At 37.2% G+C, this 16,441-nt stretch overlaps 3 protein-coding genes across 11 annotated transcripts; 1 reads left to right on the top strand and 2 right to left on the bottom strand.

The window, feature by feature from the left end:
• Positions 1-1,770: 1,770 nt before the first annotated feature.
• On the top strand, positions 1,771-5,733 carry LOC111381976 (RNA polymerase sigma factor sigA). 3 transcript variants are annotated; one of them, XM_023005819.1, is made up of 11 exons: positions 1,771-1,915; positions 2,026-2,069; positions 2,157-2,902; positions 3,089-3,287; positions 3,386-3,478; positions 4,277-4,405; positions 4,560-4,613; positions 4,697-4,774; positions 4,855-4,917; positions 5,106-5,218; positions 5,335-5,733. In XM_023005819.1, the coding sequence occupies exons 3-11, from the start codon at positions 2,250-2,252 to the stop codon at positions 5,441-5,443; spliced, it is 1,491 nt and encodes a 496-aa protein (XP_022861587.1). In that variant the 5' UTR covers positions 1,771-1,915; positions 2,026-2,069; positions 2,157-2,249; the 3' UTR covers positions 5,444-5,733. The 3 variants fall into 3 exon arrangements, with proteins under 3 accessions (XP_022861587.1, XP_022861589.1, XP_022861588.1); XM_023005821.1 differs by lacking the exon at positions 2,026-2,069 and having other exon boundaries at positions 1,780-1,915; positions 2,165-2,902; XM_023005820.1 differs by lacking the exon at positions 2,026-2,069 and having other exon boundaries at positions 1,781-1,915.
• LOC111381977 lies at positions 4,351-9,456 on the bottom strand. 6 transcript variants are annotated; one of them, XR_002700443.1, is made up of 4 exons: positions 8,631-9,456; positions 6,226-6,279; positions 5,851-6,010; positions 4,351-4,479 (listed from the first exon to the last, which is right to left on the bottom strand). XR_002700443.1 is itself a non-coding variant. In XM_023005823.1 (3 exons), exons 1-3 carry the CDS (start codon positions 6,336-6,338, stop codon positions 4,417-4,419), a joined length of 315 nt encoding a protein of 104 aa, XP_022861591.1. In that variant the 5' UTR covers positions 6,339-9,455; the 3' UTR covers positions 4,351-4,416. The 6 variants fall into 6 exon arrangements, 1 of the variants encoding a protein (XP_022861591.1); XR_002700441.1 differs by having other exon boundaries at positions 6,226-8,928; positions 9,013-9,451; XR_002700440.1 differs by having other exon boundaries at positions 6,226-8,916; positions 9,013-9,451.
• Positions 9,457-9,883: 427 nt separating this feature from the next.
• LOC111381980 (septin and tuftelin-interacting protein 1 homolog 1-like) lies at positions 9,884-14,632 on the bottom strand. Of its 2 annotated transcripts, none has more exons than XM_023005827.1 (2): positions 13,926-14,632; positions 9,884-12,815 (listed from the first exon to the last, which is right to left on the bottom strand). In XM_023005827.1, the coding sequence occupies exon 2, from the start codon at positions 12,789-12,791 to the stop codon at positions 10,221-10,223; it is 2,571 nt and encodes an 856-aa protein (XP_022861595.1). In that variant the 5' UTR covers positions 12,792-12,815; positions 13,926-14,632; the 3' UTR covers positions 9,884-10,220. The 2 variants fall into 2 exon arrangements, with proteins under 2 accessions (XP_022861595.1, XP_022861594.1); XM_023005826.1 differs by lacking the exon at positions 13,926-14,632 and adding an exon at positions 13,299-13,917.
• Positions 14,633-16,441: the final 1,809 nt, after the last annotated feature.

The following is a 16,441-nucleotide window of genomic DNA, read 5'->3' as shown; positions in this document are numbered from 1 at the left end:
GGCATAAGGGTAAAAATTGAGGCAGCATGCTGGTCGTGTAGTGCAGAAAAATATTCTTGCACAACGTGCTATTTTACTGGATAGAGAGAGGTGTGCCTTTTACTGGGGAATTTATTCCTATTTTGTTGTCACTATTGCTGGAGACATCAAATTTATCCCTCTATAACGCACAGTTATGATTATGTTCCCTTTCATTCCATCCATCCATAAAATTTCCACCTTGCAGGCATTCAAGGAAATGACCAGGTCATTGCATTTCCTACTAATACTTGTTGTAATGCTGAGGTCAACATTCATGTCCTAGATACCAAAATTACATGGAGTGAAGCTAGAGTCCTCAATTCTATGGAGAATAAACTCTTCTTCCCAAATGACCTTTTGTTATAAATCTTGGAAGGGCTATACCTCAACAACTAGCTCTTGAAGCTGGAGAGCCAAGTCTATATAAACCCCAATCCCAAAGTACTTATTTTCAATGTGGGATCTAAGTCTTAATACTTTGCAATGGGAACCATGACAACTGTAATGGACTTTTAAGAGAGTCATACAAAATTTGCTATTGTATTTGGAGAACCCAAGTTTATATAAACTCAACACCTAAATCCTATATTTTCAATGTGGATCTAAGTCCCACACCTTGCAGCGGGAACCATGGCAATCCACCATGCTCCCTATCCCATGACCACGATGGTAGGCTTTGCACAAGTGATTGCAACCAGTGACCTGCTTTGATATCATTGTTATAGATCTTGGGAGAGTCATACCTCAAAAGCTAACTGTTCAAGTTGGAGAGTCGAAGTCTATATGAACTCTATACCTAAAGCTCACACTATTGATGTGAGAAATCAAAATGCCTTTATTCTAAACTCGAAGAATTTTTGCCTTTTTATGTGCATTAAACATAAAAACTTCTTAATCACCCTAGCCTCCTCTCCTACTAACACCATCAACTAGGGCCACAATAGCTAGAACAATTAATATGTTGAAGGCAAAATTTTAATAATTAAATTGGTCCTTTACAACAGCTTAAACTTCTGAATTTAGATGAGATGGTTTAGCATGAATTCAATCAGTCAAATGTCTTGGGATCAAGCCTTTGCGCCACCTATTTACGTAAAGTGTGCATGCGTTAGATGTGAGTGGTGTGTTGGAATCAAGCTTAAAATAAATTTGTCTCCTCTCTAGTAGTTTACGTTTTTAGGTAACATAATGCAACAATCATGAGCACCAATCAAACACATTCTACCCTTGCTGATGTCAAGACCATAAACAAGTTTTGAATATGTCATTCGATAAAAACTAAAACCAAGTCACTCCGAATTAGGCTCCATCACGATCGAGTTGGGAACTTTTGACTCCTACCCTGTCATTGCAATACTATCTAACAATTTGAACGGTCTATTAGCCTTTGGTTCTGTTCTNAATTTAGTTCGAGTGCGTTGTTCTTTTACTGAACTTTCGACAGTTCGATACGTTAGTTTTTGTTATCAAATTACATGAAAATGTGTCATTTTTGAAATAGTTTCGTTTACAGTGTACTGTATTGACGTCTTTTTATTTGTTTAAATAGAAACCTCGTCTCAAGATAATCGAGAAATTTTTGTCATGTGGGAACTTGTTAGAAACATGACATGAGATATAAAATCTATCGGGAAACTTGTAAGTGTGTGCACCACAAGAAGCACCACAATATCTAAAATTAACCAATCACTATTGCTTGACTGTCCCTCCCATATCTTCACTGCTCAACTATATTATCCTCCACTTGTTTTTTTATTTTTCTTCTACTCAAATTATATGGCATAATAAAACTAAATAAACTGGAAAAAGATCAAAAGAAGTACGAAGAAAAATTGGTTGATTTCAGCTGTGACATAAACCCAGCAAACCCAACCTGAATTTTTGCACAAGAGAGGTAAGCAGCATGTCCCATTCTACTTCTACTTCTTCTTCCGAATCCCTTTTCAGTAATTAGAATGTCGTAATATACTATATATAATATAAGATGACCTGGTTTTGTTATAGTGGATCGTCGATTGTTTCAAGACTGAATTTTTCTTGATTTCATTGTAAGTATCGCCCAGTTTTTCTTGGTTTCGAGCTTCTGAATCCAATTCATTTGTAACATCTGATTTGTATTTATGAATGTGAAACAGAATCGTAGCGCTGAGTTATCAAGAAAGGAGAAACCGACACAATTGAATCCAATTTATATGATATAAACGTTGTGATTTGATCAGGGAAGCCTGATGATGGCCACTACTGCAGTAATTGGACTTAGCACTGGTAAAAGGCTCCTCAGTTCTAACTTCTACTACTCCGATTTCGTTGAAAAGCTTGCCGGAACCAGTTATCAGCATCAGGTTCTTCCTTCAACAAAGAATGTGATTACAGCTAAAAAGTCATCAAATTATGGCCCAACTTTTCTTTCGGATCGAAATCCACAATCTATCAGGGCAGTTAAAGAGCATGTAGACACTGCCTCTAATCCTTATGCTGTGGAGGAGCCACTGCCTCAGGGAGAAGAAACCTCCGACCCTGATTACTTGGTGGATGCTCTCCTTTTACTGCAGAAGTTTATGCTTGAAAAGCAATGGAATCTTTCAACTGACATGCCGAGTGAGAAAGGCCGGAAGAAAGTGCAGGTTACTGGTTCTGGGACATCTGCTAGACGGAGGAGAATTGATTCTCGAAGAAAACTTATCTTCAGGAGAAGTTCGACTACTGCGCAAATTGGTAAAAGTAAGCAGTTAAGGTCGGTTATCAGTCCAGAGCTTCTTCAGAATCGTACAAAAGGCTATATAAAGGGTGTTGTAAGTGAAGAATTACTCACCCATGTGGAAGTAGTTCAACTATCCAAAAAAATTAAAGCTGGTCTGTTATTGGAAGAGCACAAATCAAGGTAATTGAAGAATTTCTCAATTAAATGGTAGCTAAATGTTGATTTAGTTCCTTAGGAAGAGGAATACCCTCTTCTAAATTGTTAGATTAGTTTACCATTTAGCACCCGAACCAACTAGTTTCAGTTACACTATTATTATCCACCACGATTGTGTTTCACTTGGTTTTACTGATATTGAAATTGTAGATTGAAGGAGAGATTGGGATGTGATCCCTCAGATGAGCAACTTGCGACTTCCCTGAGAATTAGTCGGGCTGAATTACAGTCAGAATTCATGGAGTGCTCATTGGCAAGAGAGAAGCTGACAATGAGCAACATTCGTCTTGTCATGTCTATTGCTCAAAGATATGATAACATGGGTGCGGAAATGGCAGACCTTATTCAGGTGAATTAATGTTCTCCGCCATTTTCTGACTGATAAAAGTCCCGTGCTCTTGCATTTGTAAGCAGCACAAATGTGAGGTTTCTTCGATTTTTTTGCAGGGCGGTTTGATTGGATTACTCAGAGGAATTGAGAAATTTGATTCTTCGAAGGGATATAAGATCTCAACTTATGTTTATTGGTGGATTCGACAGGTGAGAGCCACAAATGAGCATGCTGCAGTGTTTGTCTTAGCTCTTTGCATAATTTATATCTTGAGGGAAGAGTTAGCTTTAAAACTATTTCCATTTTCCGTCAACGAACATAGAAAAACTTAACATTTAGGCTTCTGAATAATGAAAGAAAATCACATCCTATGAGCTTACTAGATGAAGGAGATAATAAGTACTCTGTAATTGGGAAGAATCTACTAATATCTTGCAATAACAAGCGAAGCTTTACTTCAAATAAATTTTTGTCAAGTACACAAATCATTCTTCACAATTCCATTCAATTTACTCATCTTGAATGTCTAAAGAAATCAAATCTTTTGCAACCACGCCAGACCCATTTGAATAGTGATTCTAGCATCGCCTTAGTGAAAGAGAAACTTTTTATAGTTATGCAAGATATGTCCCAACCATCTGGGTTGTCTTCACTTTTTCTTTAACTTATGGCTTCATTCTACCTCGTTTGATGACTTCTGATTTACCTAGCTTACACTAGTCAAAATCTTCTATGTTTTATATATATCAAGAAATATAAAGTTTTGGAGATGTCTAAATATCTAATTTCAATTGAGTTTTGAAAGAATTTTAGGTTGCACAGAAATTATTAATCCTATTAAGTAAGTCGGGTTTCAGAATAAGAGTCAAGCCTGTTAAGCTCATAGCCACTTTCATTGACGGTAATAGTAGGTGATACAAGTATTCGGTTTATTAAGCCTCTTACACAGGAAAAATGAAGTAAACTTGTGAGGGCCTGACAGTACCATTTCCATCGCTAATTTCCAGGGTGTTTCAAGAGCTTTAGTGAGGAATTCAAGAACCTTAAGATTGCCTACCCATCTACACGAAAGACTAAGTTTGATTCGAAATGCAAAGGCCAAACTGGAAGAGAAAGGAATTACTCCATCAGTTGATGTAAGTCTTATCTAATCTCTTAGAGTTGACTTTGATTCATGGCTTTTCCTTTTAAATGTTCTCAGATCTTCAACCTGAAAAATAAAAGACAGTTTAATCCGGTGATTGATTATGAATTTATATTCGACTTCTCATGTTCTATTTGATGCTCCAGAGAATTGCTGAATGTCTAAACATGTCACAGAAAAAAGTCAGGAATGCCACTGAGGTACTGAATATCTATCAGGATATCTATTAGTCCAATAGATAATGCTTTTCATCCAAATGATTATTGAACATTTATGTTTCCAGGCTATCAGCAAGGTATTCTCACTCGACAGGGAAGCATTCCCCTCGTTAAATGGTCTTCCGGGAGAAACACTTCACAGTGTAAGGAAAAGAATTTGTTATTTCATTCATTATTATCTTTTATGTTGGTATAATCTACATGTTCCTTTCCTTATTGGCAGTACATTGCTGATACTCGCATAGAGAATAACCCATGGCATGAAGTTGATGAATGGGCTCTTAAGGTACTTCATCAAACCTGATTTTGGGTAACAGAATATGCAACAGGGGAGACTTTTAGTGAAGAACTACATATATATCTTAATGCGTTTTTTATCTATAAGCCTTTCCAATTATTTGATTGCTGGTGATGTTACTTGATTACGTTTTCAAAGTAAATCCCCTGAGATTATACTTATAAATCGTTTTGCAGGATGAAGTAGATAAGCTCCTTAGTTCAACTCTAAGGGAGCGAGAGCAAGAGATTATCCGTCTTTACTATGGTCTGGACAATGAATGTCTCACATGGGAAGATATCAGCAGAAGGTGAGGCCTACTGTTTTCGAATGACATTTGATCCATCGATACTTGATAATGAAGTTCGTATAATATTATAATTATGTAGTTAATATCTATTTTTGTATTATTTTCATGAAATTCAGGATTGGTTTGTCGAGGGAGAGAGTTCGGCAGGTGGGATTGGTTGCTCTTGAGAAATTAAAACATGCTGCAAGGAAGAGAAGATTAGATGCCATGCTGCTTAAATTTTGATTATGAGGACTATGTCTCACACACATTCTAAACAGTATACCAATTTCATTGTGTATATATTACTTTTAAATTTAAAGAAACGGCAGTAGAAATCTCACTGTTTGTATTTTTTCTGATGAGAGAAATGAAATAGGTACTTGAAGATCCCATAAATTATCATATACATAGAGGTTACTTTGTATATGTGTAATGCTATTTAGGGGTACCTTTTTGGTGAGATTTTTCAGTATGTAAATTACGATAATAACTGAATATTGATTACAATGTTGGACAACAATATTTATTCAGAATCCCGGTGACTACAAATAGTATTTTATTTTTACTTTTTGACGCATGAATGATTTTCTTTTTGTTAAATGAAAGCACAAATAGAATAAAACGACCAAGAATTTCCATCTCGAACTTACTCTGTCACAGTTAGGGGAGCTGGTATATGCCGTTTTTTGCACAGTGAAGAGATCCGACTCCAAATTATTCAAGTGGAAACCATCGTCGTGATTCTTTAGCACATCACCCTTGAATTCTCTTCTTTCCTTCTCTGTTGACCTTCAGCAGAAGTAGAATAACCTATTAAACCAGAGCAGAGTAAGCACGCGAACAATATTAGACACATCTGCTGGAATTAACTGTTCCAAGTTTTGTGTCAACAGTGCAAGGAATAAAAGTTGAAAACTATGAGACCCAAACAAACTTCAAGAGTAGATATCAATCGTTAGAAAGAATAATATAATATGATCAAAACATCAGGAAACATTCAACGAAAAAGAGCATAGATAATTTACCAGGATAATATTAGTCCATGCATTGACACCGAGGCTCTAGATCGAAACGTTATCCTGTAAATGGACAAATGCCAGTTATTTATTTGGATTTTTCGAAGAGAATACACCAACATGAAGCTGAAGATGGAGCTAAAGTTTCTAACATCATTTGATGACCATCCATGGCAATCCAATCATCTCTTTCTCTACAACAGAACTACCCCCAGCAGGCGGCCAGGTACATACATGTCCGACCATTGGTGGGCATTGTCAAAAATCATAAATGCCAAGTAAAGATATTATTTCTTAGATTCGTAATATTATCTGATAATTTGGGAGAAAACACACATCAAATATCTATACCAAGAAACCCATAAATATCTCTTGTTTGGTAACAACTGTTATTTCAAACAAGAAGTTGTCTTATATCTAATTTAACAAAAAAACTGGAAAACCCTTCCCTATAACACACTATTCAAAACAATAATTTGTCAAGTTGAGAAGTTGTACGTGTTGAAACTACCAAAAAGACGAGAAAAATCTCAAAGTTCCTAAAACAATATGTATACTACACAAAAACAATTTTACATATTGGAAAGAAAGTTCATGTACTGAAAATGGAGTCCTTAACCTTTCTATATCCATGTTATATCAACAGCTATAGAATAAATACCAAGTCCGAAAATACATACCTCAGAATTTGCATGAACTATCTGATGGGGAATAAAGATAGTTTAATTTATATTAGTTTATTATAGTTTTCTAGTTTGACTCGAATTAAGTTATTGTTTGATAGATTTTCTACTTTGACTAAATTTGGGGTTTATTTACTTTGTTCACTTCGCAAATTAGGTTTGGTAGACCCTATATAAAGATGGCTTATTCATTTTAATATACACTTTGATATTGAATAAAAACTTATATTTCCTCCCTCTAAATTCTCTCCTCTCTCTTCCTCTTCCTCCTCTTAGTCTTGTTCATTTTTGTTGCATCCTACGTCACTATCTCGTTAAAAGTTCATAAGCAAATAAGGAGTTAGATCTCTCCTGGATCATCTGAACAGCTTGATGTGAACAACAGGATCATAAGCCATCCTGAACCCTGCTTATTCGATTTCTACACCAAGCAATCAAAACACAAGCACAATCTAAGTAGAGTACTAGGCATTCTGAAATTAACACTGAAAAATAAACGATGCACACAAAACTCAAAATACAATGTCCATCATAGGGCACGGAGGACGTGACACAAACAAGTAAACCAATTTTTCTACTATAACAAGCTTCTACAAGATTTTTCCAGTTTATTATCAACCATGAGCCTAACCTGTCAGAAATTTATGCCGAAAAACAGCATGCATCGTGCACGCCAAACAGAAATCACAGTGTCCACCATCTCAAAAGATAAACAGGATGCCATACAAACAAGTAAATCATTTTTCCTCAAGCTAAACATTACCCATAGTAATATAGCTTGCCAGAATGCCTCATTTTAGGATGCACACATACAGTGGTATGATGTGATTTATATCATTTCATCAGAATGTACTTGAGCTTCTCATGGAGACCAGATCATGTGCTGTTCATTTACTGACATCATTATCCCAAGAATTATAACTTGAGGTGGCAATTGATTCTATTGAGCAACAGCAAAAAATGACAAACGGTTGGGTAAATACCCTTTTTTACACCCAGATCTGAGGAGGTAAAAGAGGCTACATTTCTTACATGCTTGAAATCCTGTAGTTACTTTCTTCCATGGCTTTACCCAAAAATTCACTTAAGAAGGTTACTTCTATCAGGGATCCGTAACAAGTTTAAGATGATGCATATTACACTTGCCAACTCAAGCAATGTATTCTGAAAGGACATGGGCATTCAAAACTGCTAAAGAAGACTTGAGAAAAGATAACTAATCTTGACTAAGACCATGTTGGATAATACCAATTTGCTCATAATAGCGTGTTCGCAGAAAGACTAATGTTTTTTCTCCAATACAATACCAATCTGCTCATAGTAACACCCAGGTGAAGTGTTTTACTATGAAAAGATACAAGATTTCCCAGAGGGGATTATAATTGTTTCTTCGTTTTGTTGTATTCTCAAATAACTGTGCACTTATCTGAGATGAGACTTGTTTCTTCATTTCGTAGAATTCTCAAGTAAATCATGCAATAATCTGACTTCTCAATGTGAGATGAAAATTAATATGCATTAGTTGATAGGGTTAATAAGGACAGAAAAACCATCAACTATAAAACAGGCACTATTAATTAAGAGAGAGGAAAGTAGAGTGAAATGAATTTTATAATGCCCTAAAATAATAGACCATGTCCAATTAAACACAAAGTGCACATTGACAGAAAATATAGTGTAGTTACCAACGGGAAAATTAAAAGCAAAGAAAGGGAAAAGCGAAGAAAATACCCTTTCTTGTTGTGCTTATCAACAGAAAATCGGGCAGGTGTTGATCTCAAGGCTGTTCAGGGATGAGGAGTAGTGGAATCGTGCAGGCCTCTGAGAGTTGCCATTTGGATGACCGGAGTATCCTTCTTTTTAAAAACCTTGACTTTAGGGATGCCAAAGACGAATCTAACAGCAGAACAAAGGAAAGGAAGACGAGGGTTGTCTTTATAAATATTTAATATCTACTGCTGCTTTCATTTGCAAGATGAGACGCTTTGGTGTCCCCCTTCTGTCAACTTTGCTTAACCTACAAGCGTCTCTAAATTCAAAATAAAATTGAATAAAATCTACTCCTGCGCTATCTAATCAAGGAAAGGAAAGGGGTGATAGAAACACAAGATACCAAGTCCATATAGCATCTCCACATCTGGGTTAATTTAATTATCAGACTCAGTTTTTGCATGGATAAACACTTCTTCCACAGCTCCTCAGAATTCCATAGTGCAACCAAGAATATTTAAGGGAAACCAAAGTTCGTATTTTATGCAATTTCGTATAACATTCTGTTCTTGGGCATCTTGCTTATGAAGCAGCGGTTGAAAATATTCTCTTCTTGAGCATCTCCCCTTTCTTTACCCCATGTGGGCCATTCAGAACACTAGGTTCCTCCCCATTTACTTTCATGATTAAACCAATTACAAAGGATTACTTCCCCAAATTTGGTTTGGATTCACGAACCCTGGAACCAAACCCCAATTTTTCCTGGCAACAGCACTTGAAACATATCAAGTTACTCTATCGGATAGCATACAACCTTGAGAGATTTACCTCTATAAAGTTGCCACCAAACTTATCAAGTGAGTGACGCTATAAGATTGTAATATAAAGCCAACACTAAGATATCTATCTTCTTTATATTGTTTCATTGTGTGTGAGAAAGAAAGAGAGATTTTAGCAAATTCTGCGATACATAGAAGCAAAAACATGAAAACTGTAGTGCCTCTCAAATGGACAAAACGGAGTTATTAGTAGAAACTAGTTTACAGGATACGGAATGAAGATAGAAACTGGGAAAATTGAACAGTTGCTACCGGGTCGTTACTAGTTGTCGTGACTTGACATCAAGCCTCATTCGTAGTAGATTCGTAAGGCAATCGAACTCAAAATACCAAACACATAGTTGACTTTCTCTACAGAATGCTATACTGCGAGCAAACTTCAATCATCAAAACAACCACCCTACGCTAGTAACCTTCATAATATCAGAAAAAAGATGATCAAATTACACATTGCAGTATTATGTAACGACACAGTAAACGAACATCGCTGACAACCCCATCCATTAGATTTATAAATCTAGGGGGAAAAAAAAACAAATATTTAGGTCAAACTTGATTTTTCAATTTCAGAGTATCAAATTCATCCTTAAGTATTCAAATACAAAAATCTTTAACCGAAAGGAGCAGCTAAATGGCAAAATAATATCCTAGGTTCAGATGACTTGCATTCGTGAAAAAGATCTACATAATCAAGAAACCTGCAGCCTAACAACAAACTTATGTTACTCCCACTTCCTTTCAATGCCAAAATTACTCTCAATTACTTGGAGGCTCAGCGTCGCTTCAAAATAGAACGATTGTGCAGCTCCAGCAGCTGCTCAAGGGATACCAGAGACCATTTGTCCTCAGTTTGTGCAAATACCTTTTGATTGATGGAGTCGACTATTATGCTTATGTTACCAAAGCCATAAATTTGATGCCCATCTTGTGTTCTGCCAGGTTTAGGCTTGAACAGTAAACCATTTTGCTGAGCATGAAATTCAATAACTTCTTTCAAGCTCAGACCCTCTTTTTGAATTCCACTACCCATATTTGTATAGGCCCATTGTTGAGCTTGAACAGCTGCTTTTTTCTGAGTCTCAAATTGCCTCTGTTCACGCACCCTTAGATAACTCATGTTCTCTATCAGACCAGGTTGTGACACCTCCATGCCTTCCACAGCCTGGTTCATCATGTCCAGACCAAGATTAAGTCTATATCGAACATGCTCATTCGCCTGAAGTTCTGGTGGAAGAAGTTCCTTCCAACCTAAATACCATTTGGTAACTTCTTCAAAGTTTGGGTTTGAACGTAGCCAATGGTACAAGACTTCTTGCCATTTGTTGAAGAAAATATCCATTAACTGCAGCATGTGATGAGTAGGAATGGCAGTTGCCCAGTTTAGAACCCAGTAGAACTGATCAAGGTTCTGATTCGCAGGGTTTATTTGAAACTCATGCATGACAGCTAATAACTTGGGAACTATGTATCGAACCATCAGTTGCTCCCAGCTGGTTGGATCAAACACAGACTTCCAAGGGGACAATATATAGTATGCAGACTTATCACTCGGGTGCCAAGCATGAAGAACACTAGCCAACCTGCTTCGTATGGTGTGATAACAATTCTCCAGTTTCTGCCCCAATAAAGGTAACCATGGATGAATCCAAGAATGGATTGGGATGGTTTCTCTACGTGGATCCCATGAGTCTACAGCAGCTGACAACTTTGGCATGATAATGTTATCCAGTATTGTTTGTAAGACAAGAGGAGGAAGTAGTTCTTCCCAAGACTCCAAAAACCTAAGCATGGGCTCCGAGTCCCTTGCTTGCCAAGTGTTGGTGCCAGATATCCTCACAGCAGGGAAGACAACTTCCATGAGAAGCTGAGTATAAGGTGATGCAATATCAGAAAAACTGTTGGAGTCTTTTCCTTGCAACAAGTTCTTCCACAGGGATACCACCTCAACTCCATGTGTTGGATTCTGAAGGGGGTCCCATCCCTGAAATATTCTAATAAACAACGGCAGCGCGTAAGAGCATGCAATACAGGATAAGTTGCATAATGTATAATCAGCAGCAAATCTCCTCTGCAAGTCAGCAAATGATTTAGCAAGGGAGTCTAATGTCAGTGTCCCAGATGAGCTCTCCTCGCCTATTCGGTCCAATACACGCACTACCTCTTCCATGCTATCAAGTTGTTTCTTTTGGTGATGCACCTCAGTTTGCAGTTTCTCTTTTTCCTTCTGCAAAGCAACCACAGTCTCCCTCTCATTCCTCAGATCTCTATCTAGCTTCTGTATGTCAAGCTCAGCTAAATCAACAATCAATCTGACATTATGTTGGAGCTCAGGCATGGGAACATCATTTTCCCGGGATTTTTCTTCAACATTCAAGTGCTCCAAATTTGTCACTATACGAACCTGTGGTCCTCTCATGTCAAAAACCTTCTGAACAACTTCAAGACCCTGCTCTTGCTTCTTGGCCAGTAGTTCTTCAGCTGTCACATAAACCTTCTTCTTCATATGAGCTTGCTTTGACCAAAGCTTCCCTTTTGCAGCACCCTCTGTAGGTTGAGTGGAATGAGGCAAGGATTTTTGCTCTGGTTCCTGCGATGCTGGCAGACTAGCCTCTTTATAGTCATTGAAACCCATCCCCATATTCTTAGGGCGCAACTTAGCCTCAATGGGAGCTACAATTCCCTGCTCATTTTTACCAAGGCCACCTCCTTTGTAGCCCATCTTTTCAAGCAATCTCATCCCAATTCCCTTGGTATGCTTTTCAAATGAACCTACATCTCCCGGCTCCAATTCTTTCCTTCCTGCTAGAGAAGACTTCTTGGCTAGCCTGGACTTCTCTTTTTCTTTTTCTCGTCGCAGTTGGGCACCTTCCATGATCTTCTTTCCAAAAGCAGTGGGCAGGAAATCTTCTTCTTCTTCCCGGTCCGCCTGAGTATATACCCCATCATCCATAGCATTCTTTGAAGTGGCAGAGTCAAATCCCAGGCCAGCAGTAGATCCAAGACCCAAACCTGCAGGTCTCACGACATCTTCCTCGATCACTTTATTCTCCTCCAAGGAATTGTGATCAATCTCCTGATTGGGCAAGACGGTGCCAGTGGAAACGAAACTGACCGGCTTGGCGAAGTTGGGCTTCTTGGATAGATCTTTCCTCCGCTTCTTTGAGCCCGACCCTTCATAGGAGTCGGAGTCGCTGTCGCCGGAGGCAAATACACCATAGAGGATGTCATCTTTGGTCTGAGTAGCTTTCTTTTTGCGCTTGCCATAAAATTCACCACCAATCCACTGACCATCATCATAATCGTTCTCCATACCAAATCTTTCCATTTCCTGATAGTCGTCCATCTTTCAAACTTGAAAGAATACTACCTGCATACAGAGTGACGATCAGGTTAAAATCAACTATGTCATGCAGAACAATATTGCGCATTCCGGCTGGCTTAACGGATAAACTAAAATTGCAATTGGAGCTTATTGGCAGGAACGAATCAATTTAGATAGTCCTTTATGGAAACTTGTAAAATTGGAAATGATAAAGGGGATATTTTTCAAAGAAACTTATAGCCCCGTAATTGACTTAGAAGCATTAAAATGCTGTACAAACTTTAATTCAGCAGTAACCAAAATTAATTCTCGACATTAATCTCGTTCCTTTAAAACAATAGTTAATCAAAATATTCCAGCAAAGGGAGAAAAAAAAATCAATAACGGAAATCTTCAAAATCAGACAATAGGTTATCCAACAAATTAAACACTAACATAAAAGAATATATAGAAGGCTTAACAGAGTTATTTCGATTATAGAACAAAAAAGGAAAGTGCTTATTAATGAAAAAAGGACAAACAACTTACTTGAGAAAGATTTGTTCGGAGGGAAGCTGAAACAATTAGCCACAAAGAGTGAAGCAGAATGAATCAAATCATCATTCAGGCGAAAATGAAGGTACCGGTTGGTTCTAGGTTTAGGTTTCGGTTCGGGTCGGAAATTGGACACTATGAATTTCGGGTAATATTGGAGGTTGAACTCGAGCCATTGAGTTGACTCGGTGGGTTTCAACTGGACCATTTAATCTAGGGTTAATTTCACAAACGGTCATTGAACTTACCTAAAAATCTTAAAACGGTCATTGAAGTTTAAAACTTGTAGAGACGGTCACTCAACTTACAGATGCTTTCACTAACGGTCACTAAAGGACCAAAACACGTGAATTGGATCCTTGAGGACCTCAAGTGTAAATTTCATCTAATTTCATTTGCTCAAAATCTACCCCTAAAATTTAGAAATCCACCATTTTCCCACCCACCTACACATATGGAGCCGGCGCCAGAAATCTCAAAAGTCGACCTCCATACAGTTCGATAACCACCGAATTTTTACACCACCAACACCTCCTCATCCCTCTCCACAATCCTATACCAACAATCAACCAAAATACATCAAAAATCAAATGAAATTCAAGTTCAAAAAATCATCCATACCGCCGAAAATTGCCTCCAATTCCGGGCAATTCGAGATAAATTGATGAGGACCCATATATGCATCTTGTTCGGCATGATGAGTAGAAGGTAATGGTGGTGGTGCGCGACCATAATTGTTTTCGCCAGCGCCGAAAATTAGGGTAGAAAGTTCGTTGTCATTGTCGGAGAACTGGTAGAGTTAGATTTTGATTTAAATTGTTTTATAATGGTATGGACCATGTACCTGTTCGTCTTGGGGAATACTAACAGCCTGTGATGGAGTTTTGGCATGGGTGATGATGGGTTGGCCGGATTAGAGGCAATTTCCGACGGTATGGATGGTTTTTTTAACTTGAATTTCATTTGACTTTTGATGTGTTTTGGTTAATTTTTGGTATAATATTATGGAGAGGGATGAGGATGTGTTGGTGGTGTAAAAATCCGATGGTAAATCCGGTGGTCTGGTTGTCGAATTTGTTAATTTTCGGCGCTGGTGAAATATGGTGGTGGTGGGAGGAATTTGGCAATTTTTGGTTAGAGCGGTTTGGTCTTCAAGGTTTTATCTTCAAGTGTTTTGATCCTTTAAGTTTGAATTAAAATCATAAAGGTCCTTCAGTGACCGTTAGTGAAAGCATCCGTAAGTTGAGTGACCGTCTCTGTAAGTTTTAAACTTCAGTGACCGTTTTGAGATATTTAGATAAGTTCAATGGCCATTTGTGAAATTAACCCTTCAAATCTACCTGCAAAGGATTGCGCACACGTGATTTCATGAGATATGATTGGCTCAAAATTTCATCATTCAAATAAAAAAAATTCACTCTCTTTCTTCATTTGTATTTAAACTATTGCATAACTTAATTATGTACAAATAACATTATTCTTAGTCTCTGTTTAGTGAGAATTAAAATTAAATTTTTAATAGATTTTAATAAAAGTTGATGAGATGTATGGTTAAAAAATTATGGATGCATAAAATATGTAATTTAAACTTGTTATTGACTTTGATTTAAATTAAAATTTTAAACTCATGGGCTTGATTCTTAATTTTTTTTGGTCCAAATGTGAGTACATTTTCAATCAATGACTATTGTGGTTAAAAATCATTTTTGGGGTTCAGTGAATTTTATTTTTACAGATAGAGCACTCATATTTTATATATTCATCCTATTACTAACAGCACTCCGTCAATAAAAACACAAAGACGAAGTCGTTAACGTAGGGAAAATTTCTCCTAACGTACTAAACCAGGAAAATGAATTATTAAAAAAAAAAAAAACCATAAATGTTCGGTAAACTGCTTCCTTTACCTTATTTAAGCCCCGTTTGGGAGAGATTTTGAGAATTGATTTTTTGATCATTAGAAAAAAAATGAGGACCACCTGTGAGAGAAGAAGTCAAAAATTACAGATGAAATAGTGAAATAACAGTCAAAAAATCAATTTTTTTGAGTAAAAAATCCCTCCCAAACATGTTCTTATTCTCTTTGTAGATACCGCTTCCTTCCAATTATAATCAGGTTCAATGATTGTCAGTCAATTGGTACCGATGCTTTCGAATTTGCATTATCATGGGCTTGAGGAAAAACATAGATGAGAGTATTAGAACTATCGAATAATTGATTAACATCTTAATCGTGTTCATGAATCTAAGTATAATTCATAACGAATTTGATAGAAAATTTAGGAATGAAAATTACAACTAATAGAAATAATTAGTACATGAAAAGTTGGAAAAGAAAAAAATTGGAGTTTCAATATAATTATTGCAAAATTACTACTAAAGAGATGAGAGTGATATATTAGCATTGTAAAGAATGTTGAAATGTGACGAAATTGATTAACTACTTAGTCCCTATTTATAGTCTTAAACCAAAAAACAAATAATCAAATTTGAATTGCCCGCCTAATAGCAAGGTGCCATCAAATGCAGATTTTAAGCTACGAAAAACTGCACAACTATGTGAGCCACTAGGCTCACCCCCGCGACTCGCTTCGAGCTCGAGCGGAGCCAACAAGTAGCTTCGCAGCACTTAACATTTCTATTGTTCCTCCAACATCAACCACTTTCCTACCATCTTCATTTTCATCTTCATCTTCATCTTGCTGAAAAATTTCGACCACCAAAGGTCAAGACAAAAACTAACGAAGTAAACCTATCAATATTGGTGTTGAAGATGTAGGGAGCTTTTCAGCAGTGGCGGTGTCCTCCCTGGTCCTGTTGCCACCATATCTTCTAGTTTCAAATCTGAAATCGGATATAATATCATATCTGAGAAAAAATTTGAAATTGCTCGATTTTCGCGTTAGATTCTTTTCTTTTCATGATCTGAGAGTTTTAGAGGCGATGGTCTCGTGGTGGTCACAAAGGTGACATGATGGTGATGGTTTTTTGTCGTGGAGGTGGTCTTGATGGTGGTGATGGTGGTGGTGGGAGAATACGGTTGTTGATGGCAGTTGTGTTTATAGCGGAATGTGATAGTGATTATGGTGGTAGCGGAACAATATATATTACGAATGGTGAGTTTGATGGTGGTTGTA

This window comes from Olea europaea, unplaced genomic scaffold, assembly GCF_002742605.1.
Source record: "Olea europaea var. sylvestris unplaced genomic scaffold, O_europaea_v1 scaffold2412, whole genome shotgun sequence".
NCBI lineage: Eukaryota > Viridiplantae > Streptophyta > Magnoliopsida > Lamiales > Oleaceae > Olea > Olea europaea.
The sequence above is the reverse complement of the archived record's forward strand: the minus strand, read 5'-3'. Positions and strand labels throughout refer to the sequence as shown.

What these genes read in the sequence shown, in the direction of transcription:
- LOC111381976 (XM_023005819.1), top strand. Translation starts at nt 2,250, where the DNA reads ATGATGGCCACTACTGCAGTAATTGGACTTAGCACTGGTAAAAGGCTC. An exon ending in AAGTCAGGAATGCCACTGAG is followed by an intron (nt 4,614 to 4,696) that starts GTACTGAATATC and finishes TTATGTTTCCAG; the next exon opens with GCTATCAGCAAGGTATTCTC. An exon ending in CGGGAGAAACACTTCACAGT is followed by an intron (nt 4,775 to 4,854) that starts GTAAGGAAAAGA and finishes CCTTATTGGCAG; the next exon opens with TACATTGCTGATACTCGCAT.
- LOC111381977 (XM_023005823.1), bottom strand. Translation starts at nt 6,338, where the DNA reads ATGTTGGTGTATTCTCTTCGAAAAATCCAAATAAATAACTGGCATTTG. An exon ending in CATGGACTAATATTATCCTG is followed by an intron (nt 5,990 to 6,225) that starts GTAAATTATCTA and finishes CTTCTGCTGAAG; the next exon opens with GTCAACAGAGAAGGAAAGAA. An exon ending in GCTCCCCTAACTGTGACAGA is followed by an intron (nt 4,480 to 5,850) that starts GTAAGTTCGAGA and finishes TTTATTTTTCAG; the next exon opens with GTTGAAGATCTGAGAACATT.
- LOC111381980 (XM_023005827.1), bottom strand. Translation starts at nt 12,791, where the DNA reads ATGGACGACTATCAGGAAATGGAAAGATTTGGTATGGAGAACGATTAT.